The sequence below is a fragment of the Polistes dominula genome, unplaced genomic scaffold (genome assembly GCF_049000335.1).
Source record: "Polistes dominula isolate Pdom_NZ unplaced genomic scaffold, Pdom_raw_medaka contig_49, whole genome shotgun sequence".
In the NCBI taxonomy this organism is placed as follows: Eukaryota; Metazoa; Arthropoda; class Insecta; order Hymenoptera; family Vespidae; genus Polistes; species Polistes dominula.
In genome coordinates, this window is record NW_028300914.1 from 2,305,011 (window position 1) to 2,327,554 (window position 22,544).

General features: G+C 26.7%; 2 protein-coding genes across 5 annotated transcripts in view; one reads left to right on the forward strand and one right to left on the reverse strand.

Moving 5' to 3' along the window:
• Nucleotides 1-22,544, forward strand: part of LOC107066867 (TOX high mobility group box family member 4) — a 265,278-nt gene that overhangs the window by 15,505 nt on the left and 227,229 nt on the right. The gene's annotated exons all lie outside the window — the stretch shown is intronic.
• Nucleotides 8,735-10,043, reverse strand: LOC149033306 (uncharacterized). Its single transcript, XM_089169721.1, has 2 exons — nt 9,215-10,043; nt 8,735-8,857 (listed from the first exon to the last, which is right to left on the reverse strand). Exon 1 carries the CDS (start codon nt 9,524-9,526, stop codon nt 9,221-9,223), a length of 306 nt encoding a protein of 101 aa, XP_089025847.1. The 5' UTR covers nt 9,527-10,043; the 3' UTR covers nt 8,735-8,857; nt 9,215-9,220.

Consider the following 22,544-nt stretch of genomic DNA (forward strand, 5'->3'; position numbering starts at 1 on the left):
CTTGGTTGCTTGCTTACGTGTTTGGGGATTATGTAAATCTTAAACATGATCAATTGAAAATTGATATTTGTTATTAAACCAACTTTCTTCAAAATGATTTCGTTAATATACATTTTATATACTAAGAAAGTGAAATGACACATACATGTCATTCTTTGAAAGTAATAGAAATTTAAATATGTATGATACTTATTATAAATTATTTTTTCAATGAGTTATTAGTAGTACAGAGAAATTTCATTACCTTTTTATTATATAAATATAATTATATAAAAAAATAATAAAATTAATATATATATATATATATATAAAATGATATAAATTATAAATGTTATATGTATATATAATTATATAAATAAAATAATATTATAATAGTTATATAAATTATATATAAAAAAAATACCAATTATATAAATAATATTTTCTATTTAAAAATTATAAAAATAATTATATATAATATTAATATTTATAAAAATAATTATACAAATATTTTCTATTTAAAAATTATATAAATAATTACATAATAAATTATATAAATATGTTGCAATATATATTGAAATAATATATAAATATATTATTATATTATTTATAATATATTATAACAATATTTCTATATACAGAAGAATGTATTTTCAATTTTGTGTTGATATAATAAAATAAAATAAAATACAAAAAAAAAATAACAGAAAAAAACATAACATAAGGAACTCTAATATCCTTTAAGATTACAAGCAATTTTTATAAACCAATTTATTTTTGAAAAAATCATGATATTCGGTAATAAGACAGAATAAAGAAGAAAAAGAATAAAGAAAAAGAAAAAGGGACTGGACTGTTCAGGAGTCGTTTTCTAGAACGTCCGAAGGGAATTTAAAAGAAGAGAGGGTGCCAGTTGGTCGGCAGCTGGGAAGCAGAGAAGAACAGCAGTCTGCTGTTTTGGTCCTTTAGGTATCCTCTCTCTCTCTTTCTCTCTCTCTCTTCTCTCTCTTTCTCTGTTTTTTATATTTTTCTATCTTTCTCTCACCTATGGTAGAGAGGACATCGATGTAGTAACACGTTGGGAAACTTTACTCTTACTTTTTATCCTTTCTTTGCTGTTTTTTTTTTTTTTCCATTATTTTTTTTTAAGCGCGTTATGCACTTTGCACACGGTTCACTAAATTCTCTCTGAAGTAACCTGGAATATATACCTTTGTATAATATAGTACATCTATATATACAAGATGAGTCAAAAGTTTGTAAAGTGATACCAAATTTTGGTATCGTTTGAATAAATCAATGACACTCCCTTATTAAAAACCTTTTTAAGACTACTTTTTCTTTTAAATATTACATAAACAATTTACGTATTTTAAAAACATTCTTAACATCCAATTAATAAATTAATAAATTATAATATGTATGATACTTTTATATTATGTTATATTATGTTATATTGTACTATAATGTACTATAATACTGTATGTAATATAATAAATTTAATATAATATAATATATATAAATAATATATTTAATTTTAATAATATATTAATAATTTAATAATATTTAATTTTAATATAAATAATATAACATATATTTAATTGTATTATAATATATGTACTATATATAATATAATATAATGTATATGTTAATATATATAACAATAGGTTAACACAAATTTCTACGAAAAATACAAAATTGAAGTAATCAAACTTTTGATTAACCAAGGAAGAATTAACTTTCACCTATGTAATCACTTTATACACATACACATATAATGAAATAAATCGTATGATATAACTAATAATAATTGAACATTTAAAAGAGCTTTTAAAAGGTTACATTAACGTGATCAATTTAATGTATGCTTAACCAATCTCGTTACTATTCTACCAAGGCCATCCATCGAACGTGAAAATTCATCTCACTTTCTCTCTCTCTCTCTCTCTCTCTCTCTTTTTCCTTTTTTTACCTTTTCTTTTTTTTTTTCTCTCGTCCATCGATGAACCAGCGAAAATCCTCTCGTTCGCACTTGTTGCTGCACGATGAACGAACTATTTAAAGGTCCGAGTGACGGAATCGAGAGTATCTTTTACGATAGAGAAGAGAGGTCTCTACGGATACTACTTTACACTCCTATCTATACTACTGTATATAGTATATATATGTATATATATATATGTATGTATACACGTAGTACGTAAGTACGTAAAACGGTGGATTCGATAAAGAGTACCTACCAAAGAGGGAAAGTGAATGAGAGAGAGAGAGAGAGAGAGAGAGAGTGAGTGAGTGAGTAGATGAGGAGTGAAAGTGGGAGGGTTAGGGGTGGGTTTGGGGGTGGTTGTAGGGGGATACTTTAACGCGCGGTGTACCACCGCTACCGCTGACAAAATCATGAGCCACTTGTTGATCGTCCCGATGACCGCGTACACACGTATCACATATATATATATATATATGTACATATGTATTTCTCTCTATCTCTCTTTGTACATATGTATGTATGTATATGTACGCTAAACACGTAGGAAATTGTGCACGCGTTAACGTTAGCCAGGAAATTCACGAGTGATAAACGTATTAATTTTGTCGACGTGGTGTCGTTTCGAAGATGAGTGTACTTATCGTTTTATTATTTGATCGTAATGTTTAAAATTAATGATTTTTTAATTTTTTAATTTTTTTTTTTTTTTAATTTAGTTTAGCTTAGTTTAGGGTTTTTTTTTTAATGAATTAAATTTCTTTGATTTAATTATTGAAAAATATATTCATTGAATTGTAGTAGATTATGTTCGTTAATATTATATGATATATTTAATTAATTATATTATAATTATAAAATAAAATAATAAATATAAAAAAATAATAATTAATATGTATATATAATATATTTGTATTATACAAATTATAATTACAATTAATTATATAATATTACAGTAATAAATTTAATTACCTTAAATTTGGATAGTTGTTATATTGTTTATATAATTATTTTACTTTATATATATATATATATATATATATATATATATATATTTTTGTTTTAAATTTAAATTAACTATTCCATTATCTCTCTCGGAGTTAATATTACAAAAATAAAAAAATAAAATAAAATATATATTAATAAAAATCAGTTGAACTAATTAATATATACGAAGTGGAAATAATTATATTTTTTATTTCTTACGATAAAAAATAAATTCAAACGATATTGGATCGAATACAGATATGTATTATATATTATACGTATGCCATATATATATATATATATATATATATAAAGGATCGATTATTTTATTTAAATAACTGGTCAATTTAATTCGTTTAAAAAAAAAATATATATCGAATCGATTTAACACGCAAATGATGATTTTCAACTCGAGCTCGTTTTAACGGGATCAAAGGTGTATTATCTCTCACTCTCTCTCTCTCTCTCTCTCTCTCTTTCTTTCTTTATATACATATATGTATATATATACATAGTATATGTAGTATGATATTATTACCGTGTTGTGTAGAATAGCGTGCACAGTATCGTTGTTGGCAGACGATTGGTCGTGAAGGTATTAAATACTTGGGTTCCGAACCCTTACATAAAGATATCAAACGTCAGTTATAAATCAGAGAAGGCAATAATCGCAAATAAAGCTCGAACCAAAGTGTATTTCATATTGGATCCCTTGTAAATTAGGGCCGAGTTTTGCTTGTGAAGACAAATCTGTTGAAGAAAGAGATAGGAGAAAGAAGAGATAGAAAATAAGTTTTGCTGGTTTTTAAAGACTAAGATAAAACACTTGTGTACTTCAATATATTTTTCTTCATCTTCTTCTTCTTCTTTTTCTTATTCATTCTCTTCAATCGTAATTCATTTCTCTTTTATCTCTTATTTTTATACTACTACTACTACTACTACTACTATTACAACTAGTTTGGTTAGTTAGATAAAATTGACGAGAAATTACACGTTGTATGAATATATGTATATATGTATATATATGTATATGTAAAGCAAAGTAAATTACATCTTACGTTGTAATATTACGCGTTGTAATATTTAGTTTACATGATAATTACGTATATATATGCAAAATAAGTTCATTATAATGTGTCTTTTGGATGAATCTATATATATATATATATATTGTATATTTCAAAATATATGAGCGTAACTTCAGACGTAATTGCAGTACATTGAAATAATAATAATAATAATAATAATAATAATAATAATAATAATAATAATGATAATAATAATAATAATAATGATATTCATATAATTATATATTGTATATGATAATTTTGTTAGAATTATATTTGTTTTTTTTATTATACGTGTTGTTAAATAATTTTGATAGTAAATGTTGTATAAGTGGTGATAATATCTTTTGATTTTGTAATGAAGTATTTCAAACGTCTTATCATAGATCTTCTTAATCAGGTTTAACGAGATAAGAAGCTTTTAATTGTAAATAGTTGCAGTAAAGTAATTAGTATAGTTACATAAATTATTGATAAACACAAAAAACATTTAATGTTCGTAGATACAATTATATATCGTTTATATGATAATAAAAATAATTTTTTTTTGGTCTTATTTTTTAATGTAATTAGTTTAACCCTGAAAATAGTTTTATATTTTACAATTGTTCCATACAATGCAATTAGAGCAATTAGAATTGTTGTAACGTAAATTATTATACATATAAAATTAAATAATATTACAATTGTATATCGGTTATGTAATAATAGAAATATTTTTTTTTTCTTATATCAATGTAATTATTAACTTAACCCTAAAAATATTTTATATTTTAAAATTGTTCCAATGTAACTATAACAATTATGGTAATTATATAAATTATTTGAAAACACAAAAAACATTTAAAATTAAATAATATTACAATTATATATAATACATCTATTATAATATATATATATAGGAATATATTTTTTCTTTCTATTTTAATGTATTGAATTTATCTCTAAAAACAATTTATATTTTGAAACAACCTATACATTACATACCTTGTAATAATAATAATAATAATAAAAAAAAATGAAACGTTAATGAAAACGTCGAGTTTCTACAAGAACTTAACAACTTTAACAATCATATTACTCGCGACGAATAAGAAGGGTGAGGTGTGAGGGAGGAAGGGAAAAAGGGGGAAGGAGGAGGGTGGGGGGTGAGGGAGGGGAGAGGGGGGAAGTAATACTTTCTTTCGTCGATGTAATTCAAAATGTCTGAGAAAAGAATTAAATTAATGTGTTAAAGTAATACGCAGGTTCACGATGTAATGAAGTTGGATAGTGGTACATTATATATGATTCAATATTTCTTTTTTTGTTGTAGAAAAAATATTTTACTCACTTATTATATGTTTCTGTATGTATGTGTCTTCTATATATAATTTTATATATTATATATATATATATATATATGATAAACCATAAATTTGAAGTACCAACTCTCCTTATTAGCGTTCCACGCGAGCAAACATTACGGCTTTTCTTAACTAAACTTACATTAATGTAATACACGAAACAGGAACTTGTTGTCATTATATGTATATATATATATGTATATATATATGTATATGTATAATGAAAAAATAAATGTTGAAATAAATTTAGTTTAGAATGGGAATGTGTATACGATTGAATTCGAATTAAAAAAAAATTAGAAATAAATTCTTTTTTATTTTTTATTTTTTTATTTATTTATTTAAAGACGATTTAAATTCTCTAATTGTAAATAATGATCTCATACTAGTCTAGTAATTTATTATTTTTTTAATTTAATGTAGCAAAATTGATCTTAAAAAAATAGTTTCTAAGATAACTTTGGGTGTAATTTGAACAGATCATGTGATTAGTAATTTAAACGATTTTAGTTATATTATTTAATTATTTAAATTTATTTAATAATTAATTAATAATTTATTTAATAACTAATATATATATAATAATAACTAATATATATGTATATATAAGTTAACGAATTACCTTATACCGCCATCTGTTAGAATCTTATCGAATTAACGGAGATAATCATGACTCTTTGTTAATAAACAAATAATTGGCAATAAAATAATATTGCGATTATAAATTGAAATATAAACTATTCTATCTTTCAAGTTGGATGAAACTGCACACAGTGTGTAAAATTTGATTAAAATTGGTTCAGTAGTTTAAGAGTCCATTGCGGACAAACAACGTGACACGTAATTTATATTTATTAAGATAGTATATATATTCGTTTTTATAATATTATATTCAACTATAAATTGGTGTACAATATTTGTAAAAAAAAAAATGTAAAAAAAAAAAACAATTCTTCCATTATCAATTATAAATTTAATAAAATCATGAAGAATAATGATATGTTTCAAATTATATTAGAACAAAAAAAAAATGAAGTTATGGAAGTATAAATCTGAAATATTCGTATTGATAACAAAAATGTGATTGTTAATCGTATAGGAAGAAATTGATAAAAAAAAAAAAGAAAAAATTCAACTTCGAACGATTTAACTTCAGATTCCATTCTATCTTTCTCTTTCTCTTTCTCTTTCTCTCTTTCTATACCATATACGCGTGATCGCTCATTAAAAGCCCGGATATTGGATTTTAATGAATGCCTGACCGAAGTACTATTCTCGCTGTGAGACTTTAGATTAACGGTTTTATACTTTGCATCGGTTGTGTGTGTTCATCGTCGTAGATCGAATACCTTGGTCTAATAAGTTCGAGAAGAGAGAAAGAATTTCTCTTAATACCAATTACTATATAAATATATCTAACTTGTTCAACAATTTTTTTTTCCTAATTGATACTTAGACTTATACTTTTACATTTTTTTCTCATTCTTACTTCAATCTTTTTCATTTTATGTTATTCTTTCTATCTCTCTTTCTTCTTTCTATTATTATTTCATTGCATTTTTTATTTCTTTCTCTTTAATTTCATTAATTTACTAATCAGCTTATCTCTTTATCTTTCCCATTTCCTTGTTCTTTTTTCTTTACCCTTTACCTTTAACTTTTTTTTCTTCTTCTTCTTCATTTTCAGCTTGAGTTTTTTTTTTGTTTCATCTTCAGAGTGAGTTTCTTTTTCTTCACCTTCAGCTTGAGCTTCTTTTTCTTCATCTTCAGCTTGAGTTTCTTTTTTTTTTTTTCATCTTCAGCTTGAGTTTCTTTTTTTTTCATCTTCAGCTTGAGTTTCTTTTTTTTCATCTTCAGCTTGAGTTCCTTTTTCTTCATCTTTAGCTTAAACTTCTTTTTCTTCATTTTCAATTTGAACTTCTTTTTCTTCATCTTCAGCTTGAGCTTCTTTTTCTTCATCTTCAGCTTGAGCTTCTTTTTCTTTATCTTCCTCTTCTTCATTTTTTGTTTTATTTTCTTCATTTTCTTCATCTTCATTTTCTTCATTTTCATTTTTATTTTCTTGTTTTTGATCTTCACTTTCTTCCATTTCATTTTCCTCTTCATCTTCATCTTCATCATCTTCTTCTTCTTCTTCTTATTTTTCATCTTCATCGTCTTCTTCTTAATTTTCATCATTTTCTTTATTTTCTTCATCTTCATCGTATTCTTCTTCATTTTCTTCATTTTCATCATCTACTTTTTCATCATGATCTTCATCATCTACTTTTTCATCACCCTTTTTTGCTTTTTGTTGCAATCGGTCGTATTAAAATGTATACACGTGATTTAAATACAATTCCTCGTAAAACGAGCCATCGATCTGCAAACCCGACGTGTACTCACAGAACTCCCAGCTTCCTCCCACCCCCTACCTCACCCCACCAGAGTTTCTTTTCTGTTCTGTTCTTCGCTTAATGTATTAACCGAACCCGAATATTATCTGTGTGTGCCGATTTATTAAAAATCATCGCTCTCTTTATACATTCGAATCGATTCTCTTTTTGCATAATGCATTAGCGTAGTCCTTGCATATAAATCGACTTTTACGAAGTACGACAGGAGATAGATAGAGATGGAAAGAGAACAAGAAAGAGAAAGAGAGAGAGAGAGAGAAAGGTGAAGCACCGTAGAACAGGAATTGTGGAAAAAGATAATAATGAAATAAAAACAAGAGAGAGAATAAATGATAGAAAAAAAAATATATATATCGTGAACATTCAAGGAGGTTGGATAAATCAATAATTAATTAATAAAGTTTTCTTTTTTGATTCATTTTTTTACAATAATAAAATTAAGGAAAATAATTAATTTGATACTACACAAAAAAAATTATAACATAACGCATATTAATAATCACATTAATAATTATAATAATAATGATAGGAATAATCAATAAAAATAAAATAGGGGTTAGGGTAATAACAGAATGCATATCATTAATAATAATAATAATTACAATGATAGTAATAATAAATAAAAATAAAATAAGGTTGGGGTAATAACAGAACGCATATTATTAATAATAAAAAACACCAATAATAGTAATAATAATAATAAATAAAAGTAAAATATTGTTAAGTTAGAGAAGGTTGAACACAAAGTTGAAGAAACAGAAAAATCGAAAGACACAAAACGAAACGACACGAAACATAAATAAAAAAAAAAAATTAATTTGATGTTACAAAAAAAGATAACAGAACGCATATTAAGGGGACCTTCTACTCTGAGCACCTAAAAAAAAGGCTATTTTCGCGAATTTTTTTCCAAGAAAACTATAAAAGATATCGATCTAAAAGTTGTTGGGTTTGTTAAATTGAGTCTTAAACTATATAAATGAATTTTTATTTTTTCATTTTAATTAATTTTTTATTGCAAAAACAGTAGTATAAAAAAAACACCTTAAAACTTTAGTGCTTTGGTAGCTCCATCAGAACTTGAGAATGGCTTACCTGAAACATAAAAGTAAAATGGTTTTATATTCTGTATGACTTCAGCTACAAAGTGACAATTTTATATAAAAATTTTATCAATAAATAAAAAAATGGTGGACAAATTACAAAAAAAACGTAAATTTGACCTTTTTTTTTTTATTGTTTTTGACTAAAAATAAATAGTAAAAATTAAAATATAAGAAAAAACTCTCCGTCACTTTGTTACAGCTCATGTGTAGAATATGTGGATTAAATTTTATAAGAATCGGTTTACTGGTTCGTGAGATACGATGGAGCTAGTATTTCGAAACATACTTTCGAGATAAGCGCGTTTAAAGTTTTTTTTTTCTACTCAAAATCGTTAAAAATTCTTACCTAAACTTAATCTGCGATGCCTGGACCGTACAATAGACCTTCTTCTTGTTCATATTCTTCAATTTCTTCCAGTCTTGCCTTCTTCCACTTTGATCTGGCATCTTTTGAGCACTCAGAGCTTCGACGGTTCGCAGATTCGATACGTCGGTCGTCGCGTCTTTTAGCAAAGTCGATCGCTCCTGGCCCAAGTTTCATGCCCATCGTTTCCATTATCTTCATCACTGTTTGAAATCCTTCGTTAAAGATACATGCTGAAACTTTGCACGCAATTTCAACAACTTTTTTGCCGTTAAACAGGTGTTTAGGTGCCATGTTCCTTACGCAGTTATTAAAGCTTTCATTATTATTCTGCGTATGTCCACCTAAACATCTTTCCAGCAGTTCTGTCTTAGTCAGATCCTCATAAAAAGGCTTTAGCACTTTCTGTACATCTTTAGAAAGTGCCGGAGGATGCTTGTATTTTTGCTTCAGTGCCTTAGTTTTGAGGTACTTACACCAGTCGATGGAACACTTATGGTAATTATTATAATCTTTTTTTTTTTTTTATGAATCGTGAGATATTATGATCCCTTTCTATTTGTAAGGAAAGATACAGTCTCCGTCAAAAGTGTACGAACAAGTTGAAATGAAAATAAATTAAAATGCAAACAAACTTTGAAAAGGGTTGAGAACATGGGAATCTGTTATTTTAAAATTCAACTTCGGGCATTTATTATCGGCCCATTACCGGCATTTATTATCGGCCCATTACCGGCATTTAGTATCGGCCCATTACCGGCATTTAGTATCGGCCCATTACCGGCATTTAGTATCGGCCCATTACCGGCATTTAGTATCGGCCCATTACCGGCATTTAGTATCGGCCCATTACCGGCATTTAGTATCGGCCCATTACCGGCATTTAGTATCGGCCCATTACCGGCATTTAGTATCGGCCCATTACCGGCATTTAGTATCGGCCCATTACCGGCATTTAGTATCGGCCCATTACCGGCATTTAGTATCGGCCCATTACCGGCATTTAGTATCGGCCCATTACCGGCATTTAGTATCGGCCCATTACCGGCATTTAGTATCGGCCCATTACCGGCATTTAGTATCGGCCCATTACCGGCATTTAGTATCGGCCTATTACCGGCATTTAGTATCGGCCCATTACCGGCATTTAGTATCGGCCCATTACCGGCATTTAGTATCGGCCCATTACCGGCATTTAGTATCGGCCCATTACCGGCATTTAGTATCGGCCCATTACCGGCATTTAGTATCGACCCATTACCGGCATTTAGTATCGACCCATTACCGGCATTTAGTATCGGCCCATTACCGGCATTTAGTATCGGCCCATTACCGGCATTTAGTATCGGCCCATTACCGGCATTTAGTATCGGCCCATTACCGGCATTTAGTATCGGCCCATTACCGGCATTTAGTATCGGCCCATTACCGGCATTTAGTATCGGCCCATTACCGGCATTTAGTATCGGCCCATTACCGGCATTTAGTATCGGCCTATTACCGGCATTTAGTATCGGCCCATTACCGGCATTTAGTATCGGCCCATTACCGGCATTTAGTATCGGCCCATTACCGGCATTTAGTATCGGCCCATTACCGGCATTTAGTATCGGCCCATTACCGGCATTTAGTATCGGCCCATTACCGGCATTTAGTATCGGCCCATTACCGGCATTTAGTATCGGCCCATTACCGGCATTTAGTATCGGCCCATTACCGGCATTTAGTATCGGCCCATTACCGGCATTTAGTATCGGCCCATTACCGGCATTTAGTATCGGCCCATTACCGGCATTTAGTATCGGCCCATTACCGGCATTTAGTATCGGCCCATTACCGGCATTTAGTATCGGCCTATTACCGGCATTTAGTATCGGCCCATTACCGGCATTTAGTATCGGCCCATTACCGGCATTTAGTATCGGCCCATTACCGGCATTTAGTATCGGCCCATTACCGGCATTTAGTATCGGCCCATTACCGGCATTTAGTATCGGCCCATTACCGGCATTTAGTATCGGCCCATTACCGGCATTTAGTATCGGCCCATTACCGGCATTTAGTATCGGCCCATTACCGGCATTTAGTATCGGCCTATTACCGGCATTTAGTATCGGCCCATTACCGGCATTTAGTATCGGCCCATTACCGGCATTTAGTATCGGCCCATTACCGGCATTTAGTATCGACCCATTACCGGCATTTAGTATCGACCCATTACCGGCATTTAGTATCGGCCCATTACCGGCATTTAGTATCGGCCCATTACCGGCATTTAGTATCGGCCCATTACCGGCATTTAGTATCGGCCCATTACCGGCATTTAGTATCGGCCCATTACCGGCATTTAGTATCGGCCCATTACCGGCATTTAGTATCGGCCCATTACCGGCATTTAGTATCGGCCCATTACCGGCATTTAGTATCGGCCTATTACCGGCATTTAGTATCGGCCCATTACCGGCATTTAGTATCGGCCCATTACCGGCATTTAGTATCGGCCCATTACCGGCATTTAGTATCGGCCCATTACCGGCATTTAGTATCGGCCCATTACCGGCATTTAGTATCGGCCCATTACCGGCATTTAGTATCGGCCCATTACCGGCATTTAGTATCGGCCCATTACCGGCATTTAGTATCGGCCCATTACCGGCATTTATTATCGGCCCATTACCGGCCGATTATACAGATTACAATAAAAAAAACTGCTTGAATAAACAATGAAAGAGAAAGGGATTGAACAAGATAAGAGTCGTCCGTGCGCGCCGAACGCTCAGGAAAGCGGTCCGAGGTAGTTACGTTCAGGCACCAAAAATGTAGTTAGAAACATCGGATCTTTTTGAAATTTTAACACAATATTTCTACATATATATACATTCGAAAAATGTAAAAAAAAAAAAAAAATTTTTTTTAATTGCAGAGTAGAAGGTCCCCTTAATAATAACAGTAACAATAATAGTAATAATAATAATAAATCAAAATAAAATAGGGCTGAGTTAGAAGGTTGAACACAAAGTTGAAGAAACGAGAAAATCGAAAGACACAAAACGACACGACACGAAACATAAATAAAAAAAAATTAATTTGATGTTACAAAAAAAGATAACAGAACGCACATTAATAATAACAATAATAATAATAATAATAATAATGATAATAATAATAAATAAAATTAAAATAGGGCTGAGTTGGAAGAAGGGGTGAAAAAAAAGTTGAAGAAACAGGAAAATCGAGGGAGACAAAACAAAACGAAACAAAACAAAACAAAATGAAAAAAAGAAAAAAAAATTACAGCAAGAGATAAAATAAAAAAGAATACGAATATAAAGTTGAAAGTTTTTTTCCTACCCTTTCTCTTCTCTTCATGCCACCCCACCCCACCCAATTTCACCCCACTGTCACCCAACTTTACCCTCTTTTGTGTGTGACGTATTAAAACGGCGCGCGCGACTACACCGCCCCGTTACAAATGTTATGTAAAAAAAAGAAGAAAGAAAAAAAAAGAGAAGAGAAAAGAATAAAAAAAAAAAAGGGATGAAGAAAGTATTAGAGAGGGAGAGAGAGAGAGAGAGAAAGAGAGAGAGAGAGAAAAAAGGGAAAAGAGGAAAAGCCATTTCTTTTCTCTCTTTCTCTATAAAAACGGTTGGGTTTTGTCTACAAACAGCTGCCATATTTTTCTTTTCTTCCTGTTGTATGTGTGTGTATATGTGTGTGTGTATGTGTGTGTGTATACTTCGTTGATACCGTTAGAAGAGAGACAAGTAAAGTAAAAGTAGTATAAAGTCGATTCTTTCGGTTCTTTTGTAAAGAAAAAGAAAAAAAGAGAGAAAAGGAGAGAGAGAGAGAGAGAGGGGTTGGAAGAGAGGGACGTTAAGAACGAGGAGAGGAGAGGAGAGGAGAGGAGAAGGGAGAAATAAAAATGGTGAGGAGAAGGGGTGGTTCTCTTCAATAATGTCTTCGTAAAGTTTTCCATAGTTTTGTTGCGTTATTGAAGGTAACACAGTGGGTGGAAGGGTGGAAGTGGTGAAAAGGGGAGGAAGGGTATTTGAAATTATTTATTTAAGTGAGAGAAGTTGTGGATTAAATCGATCGACATGAAATAAAAATGAAATGGAAGATTAGATTGTAAAATATTGACAATCATAACAATAATAATAATAATAATAATAATAATAATAATAACAATAATAATAATCATCGTCGTCATCATAATTTATTTATTTTATTTTATTGAAGGGATTAACTTATGGTTATGTATATAAAACAAGAAATGAAAGAATACAAAGAAATGAATACAGTAATACTAAAAAAGAAGAATAAAAAGTTAATAAACAATAAAAAAATATAAATATATAAATAAAGATATTTTAACAATGCATTTAACAAAGAATAAACAAGTACGTATTGGGATCTCTGGTAGGGGCGTGGCATAGTAGCAATTCGACCTATCTACTCTATTTATAAATTTAGCCACCAGATAGCGTATTCAAGTGCTAGAGATCTCACGTGGCATAGTAGCAATTCGACCTATCTACTCTAATTTTGAGTTTAGCCACCAGGTAGCGTATTCAAGTGCTAGAGATCCCACGTGGCATAGTAGCAATTCGACCTATCTACTCTAATTTTGAGTTTAGCCACCAGATAGCGTATTCAAGTGCTAGTCATTCCAATATAAATATATATTTACAAAGAATAATAAAATTACAATATATAAATTAGTGATTAAATCAAATTTGCAATAAGTTACAATAAAGTTGGACAATATTACAGTGAATTTAGATAAAATTAAATAATAATAATAATAATAATAATAACAATAATGATAATGATAATGATGATAATGATAATAATACTTATTGTTGGAAGAGTAATACGTAGTACATGCAATTTTTATTTTCAATGAAAAAAATAAATAATAATAATAATAAAAAAAGAAAAAAAAACTAAGACATTAGTATTTCCACTTAATATGTATACATATTGTACATATACATATGTATATATATATATAGATATATATTCTATTATACTTTATTACCGTGAACTACAATCGTCAGAATGTTAATGGAATTGCAATGAATTCCTGTAAGATTTCCAGTTAGATTCACTTTGGTTCAACCAATAGTCAAACAACCCATGGATGGTTACGTGTAAAGTCACGCGAAACGTATAGGTATGGGTATGGGTAGAGGGTATGGGTAGTATGGTCACGCAACGTCAATTATTAATCGTTCTCGTGTATGCTCACTCATGAAATCTCTTTGTAAAAAAAAAGAAATAAAAGAAAAATATTAATAAAAATGTAAGAAATAAAAACAAGAAATAATAATAATTAATAAACGAATAAATAATAAAAAGCAAAGAGATCAACAAAAATTATATTTAAACAAATGATATTATAATGATCAACAAAGAAGATTGGAGAAAGTGTGAGGAGAAATAAGAAAACATTATTAATAATAATAAATTTTCTGTTATAAAATCATACATCATACAAATGCATACATTTAAAGAAAAATATTTCTAGAATATTACTATGTAAAAAATAAAAACAAAAAAAAGAAATAAAATAAATAAACGAAGAAACGAAAGTTATGTTAATAATCAACGAGAAAATAAAGACAGATAGATAATATGAATCAATAAGTAACTTCTATCCTTTTCTTTTACACAAATGCACATACATTTACATATACACACATATTATAATTCACTTATGAAATTATACGTATTAATGGTATGTATTCGTACAAAGAAATATGTATGCGTGTGTGTGTGTGTGTACGTGAAATTTAAAAAAAAAACATACAGTAAACATTATTTATTTCACTACTTACATGTTCTTCATTTTCTCAAGCGATTACTGTCATTACAAAAGTCACTTTTATTTTATTATTTTACCTTACCACTTCGTTCATTTTCTTCTTCTTCTTCTTCCTCTTCTTCTTCATTCGATTACTTTTATTTAATCTTTCTTGTTTTCCTTATTTTACTTAATACATTGAAAATTTACGATCGACACGTTGTGTCCCTGAAAGCTAACATAAATCTGCTTTTACGTACATGTATATATATATATATATATATATATATATATATATATATATATATATATATGTGTATATAAGTGCACATGCGTTTCTTTGAATGATTATGTGTGTCGTCATCATGAAGCTGGTAAAGCAAGTTTGTTGTTTGTGTATATATAATTGTCAATTATTTATGCAAATCTTTTATTGTAATTTCACACGATGGATCGGATGGATCGTTCAAGAAGATAAAAAAGAAAAAAAGAAAAATGAGAGATACGAATTGAAACGACTATATTATTATTATTTTATATATATATTTTTTTTATCTTCACTTTTATTATTATTATTATTATTATTATTAATATTGTTATTATTATTTTCGTTGTTCCACTTACTACGATAGGAATTTTTTAATGTTCTTCTTTTTAATATAGATTATTTTTTTTTGTTCTTCTTTTCCTTCTTCTACTTGTTATTATTATTATTATTATTATTATTATTATTATTATATTTAATCTTGTATTTGTGTATTTTTTTCTTCATTTTTTTAATTTTCCATTATCCACCGAATTACAATGCTTAATACTTGCAGTTTATGTGCACGCGATGCAGCACGTAAATAATTTTTCATTTTCGTAATATGTAAATTAAACATGAAAGTGTTTTTTTCTTTTTTGCTTTGAAATTATTCCATTACTCACGTTTAGATTTTTAAAGGTTTTATTTTTCTTCCTTTATTTATTTATTTATTTATTTATTTATTTATTTATATTTGAAGTATATAGATTACAATCGTGAAAAAGAAATAGAATTTTGTACGAGTTTTAAAAGTTAAAACCATGTATGTTTTTTTTTTTTTTTTTTTTCTTATCATGTCTCGTATCTCTTACTCGTGTTATTATATATTTTCCTATAATTATTATTATAATATTAAAATCCTCGTGGGTATATTTTCTCAGGTGTCTAGGTACCTGATCCTTTAAGGCATCTGTGGGAACAAATCCCAACACAAAAAGGTCCTCCCCCTCTTCTCTCTCCCTCTCTCCGTCTCTCTCTCTCTCTCTCTCTCTCTCTGACTCTCTTGTGAGACATTATTAAATTATATGTAATATTACTTATTTTATAATTTAATTGTCCAATAGAAAATTAGATAACTATTGTGATTAAAAAGGAATTATTTAGAAATAAATGATTAACCTGTTTAATCAGTTAAGTGCGTTCGACGTGTATACACGTCAAACCAAATTTCTACTGCGGTACGTTTGACGTACATACTCGTCGTGTCAAATAACAAAAATTATCATTCACTATAAAAATTCGAAATCTCAATAAAATGTAATAATAAGAATATTATTTGGTGATATGTTTTCCATTTATATTACCAATACGATTTCTATGTATTTTATTGATATTTATTTAATTTATTTTTATTTATAAGATGTGCCCATTTGTTCAAAAAAAAAAAAATGGAAAATGCAAGGAAACAAGGTTTTGGTTGTACGACCTGTGAAATCGCACTTTGTGTAGTATGTACCGTGCTTTGAAACATGTCACACATATATAGCTTGAATTTTTTTTGTTTATGTATTTTATTATTTTTTTTTTTGACAATTTTCAAGCTTTTAGTAAGAATAACGTATTTAGAAACGAATTGTTAGTTTTTTTGCTTTTGAATAAAAATGTAATCCTTCCTTTCTCGTTTATCCTAAAATGTAATAATAAATACCATTTGTCCTGCGTTCGACGTGTATACACGTCGTTGCTTATTTTTAATTCCGCACTCTGTGGTGATCTTTTCAAACTAAATTCCACAGTCAACTGGTTAATATATGTATGTGCCCATAATTATGAAAGTGGTCTATAAGTCAAAATTAATCAAAAATGAGTTTATCAGTAATTACACACTACATTATTATAAATGAAATAAATTCAATGTAATTTTCACGATATTATGAAAAAAAATGAATTGTTAAATAATGTTTTGTTATTTCAATATTGTGTAGAATTTATATAGTGTTGATATATAAATCTTGAAATATTTCGAAACAAGTGTTATATGACTTAGACCCATTTTATAATTATGGGCACATATAATGTATTTAATGAATTGCAATGTTTCTTATTTAAACATAATATACATAGTATTTTATACTTGTAGATCATTTTGATATGATATTAAGAGCACATGTTGCATATGGTTGTATTAGAAGCATGAGATGTAACTAGATCTAAACCGTTATATTGAAGTTCGCGTAACGGCCTACTTGAAAATTCCCAAAGGTCATTTAAATCGCCACTCAATTTGCATACTCAAGTAACGTCATTTATTTATACATTTAGGATGACTAGTATTTAAAGGTATATTCATGATAATAAATTACATATGTGTAATATATTATATAGTATAGTAGGTATATAAAATTTACTATAAATCTATTATCACATTAATAAGATTATTAATAATCAAAATGTATTATTAAATTATTACAATGAAAGTGAAAATAATTTCTATATAATGGAATATAAAAATCTTGGAAATTTTGTTCAATCTTTATATATTATATATTATATAGTATGTATTATTTATTATATAAATATACTGTAATAATAATAATAATAAATATAATATAAATATAAAAAATATAATATAATATATAAATATAAATATATAATAAATGTAATAGAAAATATAAATAAATATATACAAATAAATATTTAAAAATAAATAAATCAATATATAATATAAAATAAATAAATATTTATAAGATAAAATATTGCAATTTAATTGAAAATCTCGGAAATTTTTATTTATTTTTATATATTGTAGAATATTATATAATCTATTATATAAAATTAATTATATAAATATATATATTACACACACACACACATTAACAATATTAAATAATAATATAAAATAAATAACTAAATAATTTCAATAGAAATGAATATAAATAGAAATAAAATTCTTGGAATTTCTTTTTCATCAGAATTTATGATTCATAGATGACAACAACACAAGTATATTTGTTTAGTATTGGTATTAGTATAGGTTAAAAGAAAAATATGTATAAGAGGGGAAAATAGTATTGTATAAGAGAGACTGAAATACCATTCACTAGAAAATAAACTACTACTACTACTACTACTACTATTATTATTATTAGTGAAGAATAGTTCGTATTGTAGTAAACCGTCACGATATTCTCAATTCAGGTATAATATCACACAAAACATACCTGAAAAAACTTCTAAATCCTAAAATAACATCTTGTCTACTATACAAAAAAGAAAAAGAAAAAAAAAACACACACACACACACCTACACATAAGTGTAATCAACACGTGAAGGAGCACCAACCGTAATCCCAAGAATTTTTTAGAAACACTATACAATGGAACTTGACTTTGGTTTTGTTCAAACAAAATTTTTATAAATATATATATATATATATATAGGTGATCTCATAAAAATTCTGACATAAAATAACATATACAAATATATAAATATAATTGTAAAAAAATTAATAATAAATTTTTTTAATTATAATAAAAGATATTATAATTAATATTAATTGTAAATTAAATTATTATAAAAAATTATTTTTATTAAAATATAAATTATATTATTTAATATATAATTAGATTTTATATATAATTTTATTATTATAATATATATATATTATGTTATTTTAATTATATAAATTATTTATATTATTATAATAATTAAATTATATTAAATTTAAAATTTTCATTATGATTATTATAATAATTTAATTAAATTTAATTATTAGGATATATATATATATATATATATATATATATATATATATATATATATATATATATTAATAATATATTTATTAATTTAATTAAATTTAATTATAAATTATTATAATAAAAATAAATAATATTAATTTATTAATTTAAATGACTATAATTTGAATGATATTATTTAATTAAAAAATGTGTAACGTTTATTTCATTATATTTTATTATATTTTATTATATTATATTTAATTTGATTTTATTAGACACACACACACACACACACACACAAAAAGAGAATTGGGTCATAAATGGGGTTAATCTTTTATTATCTCATTCGTATTATTATTTCTTATTTTTTTTTTTTTTTTTATTATTATCTCTCTTTCTCTCTCTTTCTCTCTTTTATCGTATATTTTTTCATTACTCTTTCAGATTTCATTATTTACAATGCATATATATATATCTAAAAAAAAATTCCTATATTTTTCATCCTTTATGAGTTCTCATTTCATTTAATAGGAAAAGATTTGAATTGAATTCAATTTAATTATAATTTTTAATTTAAATTAACTTTTATTAATTAATCTTTTAATTAAATTTTATATTTGATCTATACCCCTCTACATTCACATCCCTACGTCCCAACCCTCCCCCTCACCTTCATTTCGATCAATTATCTGGAAATATTGTCTTACAGTAATGGAAAATAAAATACAGGTAATTACGATTGAACAATGATTATTATATTTTCGATAAAAAAATACTTATTTATATATATATATATATATACATATACGTATAATATACAAACGTAAATATGTATATATGTATATGTATATATGTATGTATTTAAGTTTTACGTATGAGAGAGAGAGAGAGAAAGAGAAGAAAGGATATTTTAGTGGATGGAATTCGTTCGAAACGATCGAGCAACCAACCAAGGCCATTATCCTAACGAGTGCACAAAGGATACAGGATCACAAGGTATAAAAGGGATCCTTTCGATAATTGGCCAATGCGAGGAGAGCGTCGAAAATCTTGACGATAAAGAAACGACCGATCGTAAATATTTCTTACAAACAAAAGAATAAAACAAAGAATGAAAAAAGATAGAATACGAGAAACATAATGAAAAAAAAAAGAAAAAAATAATAATAAAAAAAATAAAAAAAATAAACAACAAATAAAAAAAAAAGACGAGTTAACGAAAAGTTTCGAAAGAGAATGAATAAGAGAGAGAGAGAGAGAGAAAGAGAGAGAGAATGAGAGAATAAAAGATAGATCGTGTCACGAGAGTTAGTTACATTGAACGCACCCTAAAGGGTCCCGTAAACTCGAACCTAATGGGGTTGGTATCGGTCTTTACGATCGAACTTATGTTAGCCACGCAAATTGGCGCCACTTGTTGTTGTTGTTGTTGTGGGTGCATTTAAGGTAAACCTAAATGGTAAAAAGGTTGATGCATCTTTTGTCATTTGTTAGTTCTTTTAATTCTTTTTTTTTTTTTTTTTTTTTTTTGAAAAGAATAATTGTATTATATTAGATACACACTCTTACAAACACACGTACACACGTAGTTAAAAGGATTTTTTTTATATGGGATCAATTGTCAAATAATTTCTAAATGAATTTAAACATTGGTTAGATTACAATCAAGTTTGTTATTAGATTAGGAATATATATTATTTATATTTTATTTATATTAGTTTTATAATCTATTTTTTTTTGGATTCAATGGTTTCTAAATGAATTTAAACATTGGTTAGATTACAATCAAGTTTGTTATTAGATTAGGAATATATATTATTTATTTTTTATTTATATTAGTTTTATAATCTATTTTTTTTGGATTCAATGGTTTCTAGGTTAATTTAAACATTGATTACATTTAAATACGTTTTTTTTTTATAATATAAAGAATAATATTTATATTTTATTTATATATATATTTTGTTATATTATATATAATTTTTTATATAATTAAATATATTTTATATTGCATATGTAGAATTTTTAATTATATATAATACTTATTTTTAATTTTAATAATAATATTATTTATTTTATATATAATTTGTATTTACAAATATAATAAGAAAAATATATATATACATTTATATATATTTTATGTATAACTTGTCTTATATATATAATAATAATAATAATAATAATAATAATAATAATAATAATAGTAATAATAAATTTTATATAGTATTGTTCGTAATACACTGAGGATAAAATAAAATCTTGTTGAGATATTTTATGAAAAAGATACGAACGAAAAACATTCTCCATTTGTTATTTGTAAAATTATTTTATTATATAACTCAGAAAAATGAAAACATTTGATTTGATATCAAAGAGATAATAATAAAGTAAAGTAAAATGAAATATAAAATGAAAATGAAAATGAAAATGAAAATGAAAATAAAAGAAGATTTTAATTTGATTTCCAGAGAAAAATGGGAATATATATTTTTAGTAGATATTTTTATTAGAAAGTATTTGGAATAAAAATATTATTTATCATTCACAGAAGAGATACTTTAATTTTATACGAGATGAAAGGAAAAGAGAAAGGTAGAAGAGAGGAGTGGGAGTATAAAGGAAATTTCAAATTTAATTAATTTAAAAAAAAAAAAAAAAAAAAAAAAAAATATATATATATATATATATATATATATATATATATATATATATATATATATATTTGTCTCTTTTTATTCTTTTCATTTTGTTTTTTTTTTTTTTTAAATTTTTTATCCATTCCAATGAAAGAAAGAAAAATACGTTAAAAAATAATTTAATAAATTTAATAATATTTGATCGATGTTTATATAAAAAGACATTGATTTAAGTTTTTTTTTTAAATGCATTTTTTATTTATTTATTTATTTATAAATATATTTTTTTAATTTCTTTTTTTCTTTTATCTTTTATTTTTTTTTTTTTTATTTCGTTTCCTTTACTGGGAAGATCTTTGAAACTAATATCAACGATAGTGTTCCATGAATTTCTTCTTCTTTTTCTTATTTTTCTTATTTTTTCTTTTTTTTTTTACCTTTATTTTCTCTCTCTCTCTCTCTCTTCTTTTTGTTTCTTTTCTCTTTCTCTTGGAGCTTTTCTTTTTGTGCTTACTAAGGTAAGGTAAAGTAAGGTAAGGTAAGACACGAAAAATACGATGTGAGTTGGGTTTTGGTTGCATCTATGCGTTCATTCAACAAGCCCCTCTTACTTTTATACATACTACAGATTTTTCTTGAGTATATTCAGGAGTATTGAGAAAAGAGAAAAATATATATCTATATATATATCTATATCTATATATATATATATATGAATTTGTACAAGGACACTTTGAAGTACTTTGAGTAAGGTATTTAAGTAGAACGACAAAAAAAAAGAAAAGAAATGTAAAATAAAATAAAAAGATTGATAGAGAAATATGTAATAATATTAATAAAAAAAAAATACAATTATAATTACCACTGTAAAAATAAATCAGT

Excerpts from the sequence above, each read along its gene's own strand:
- LOC149033306 (XM_089169721.1), bottom strand. The coding sequence starts at position 9,526 with ATGGCACCTAAACACCTGTTTAACGGCAAAAAAGTTGTTGAAATTGCG.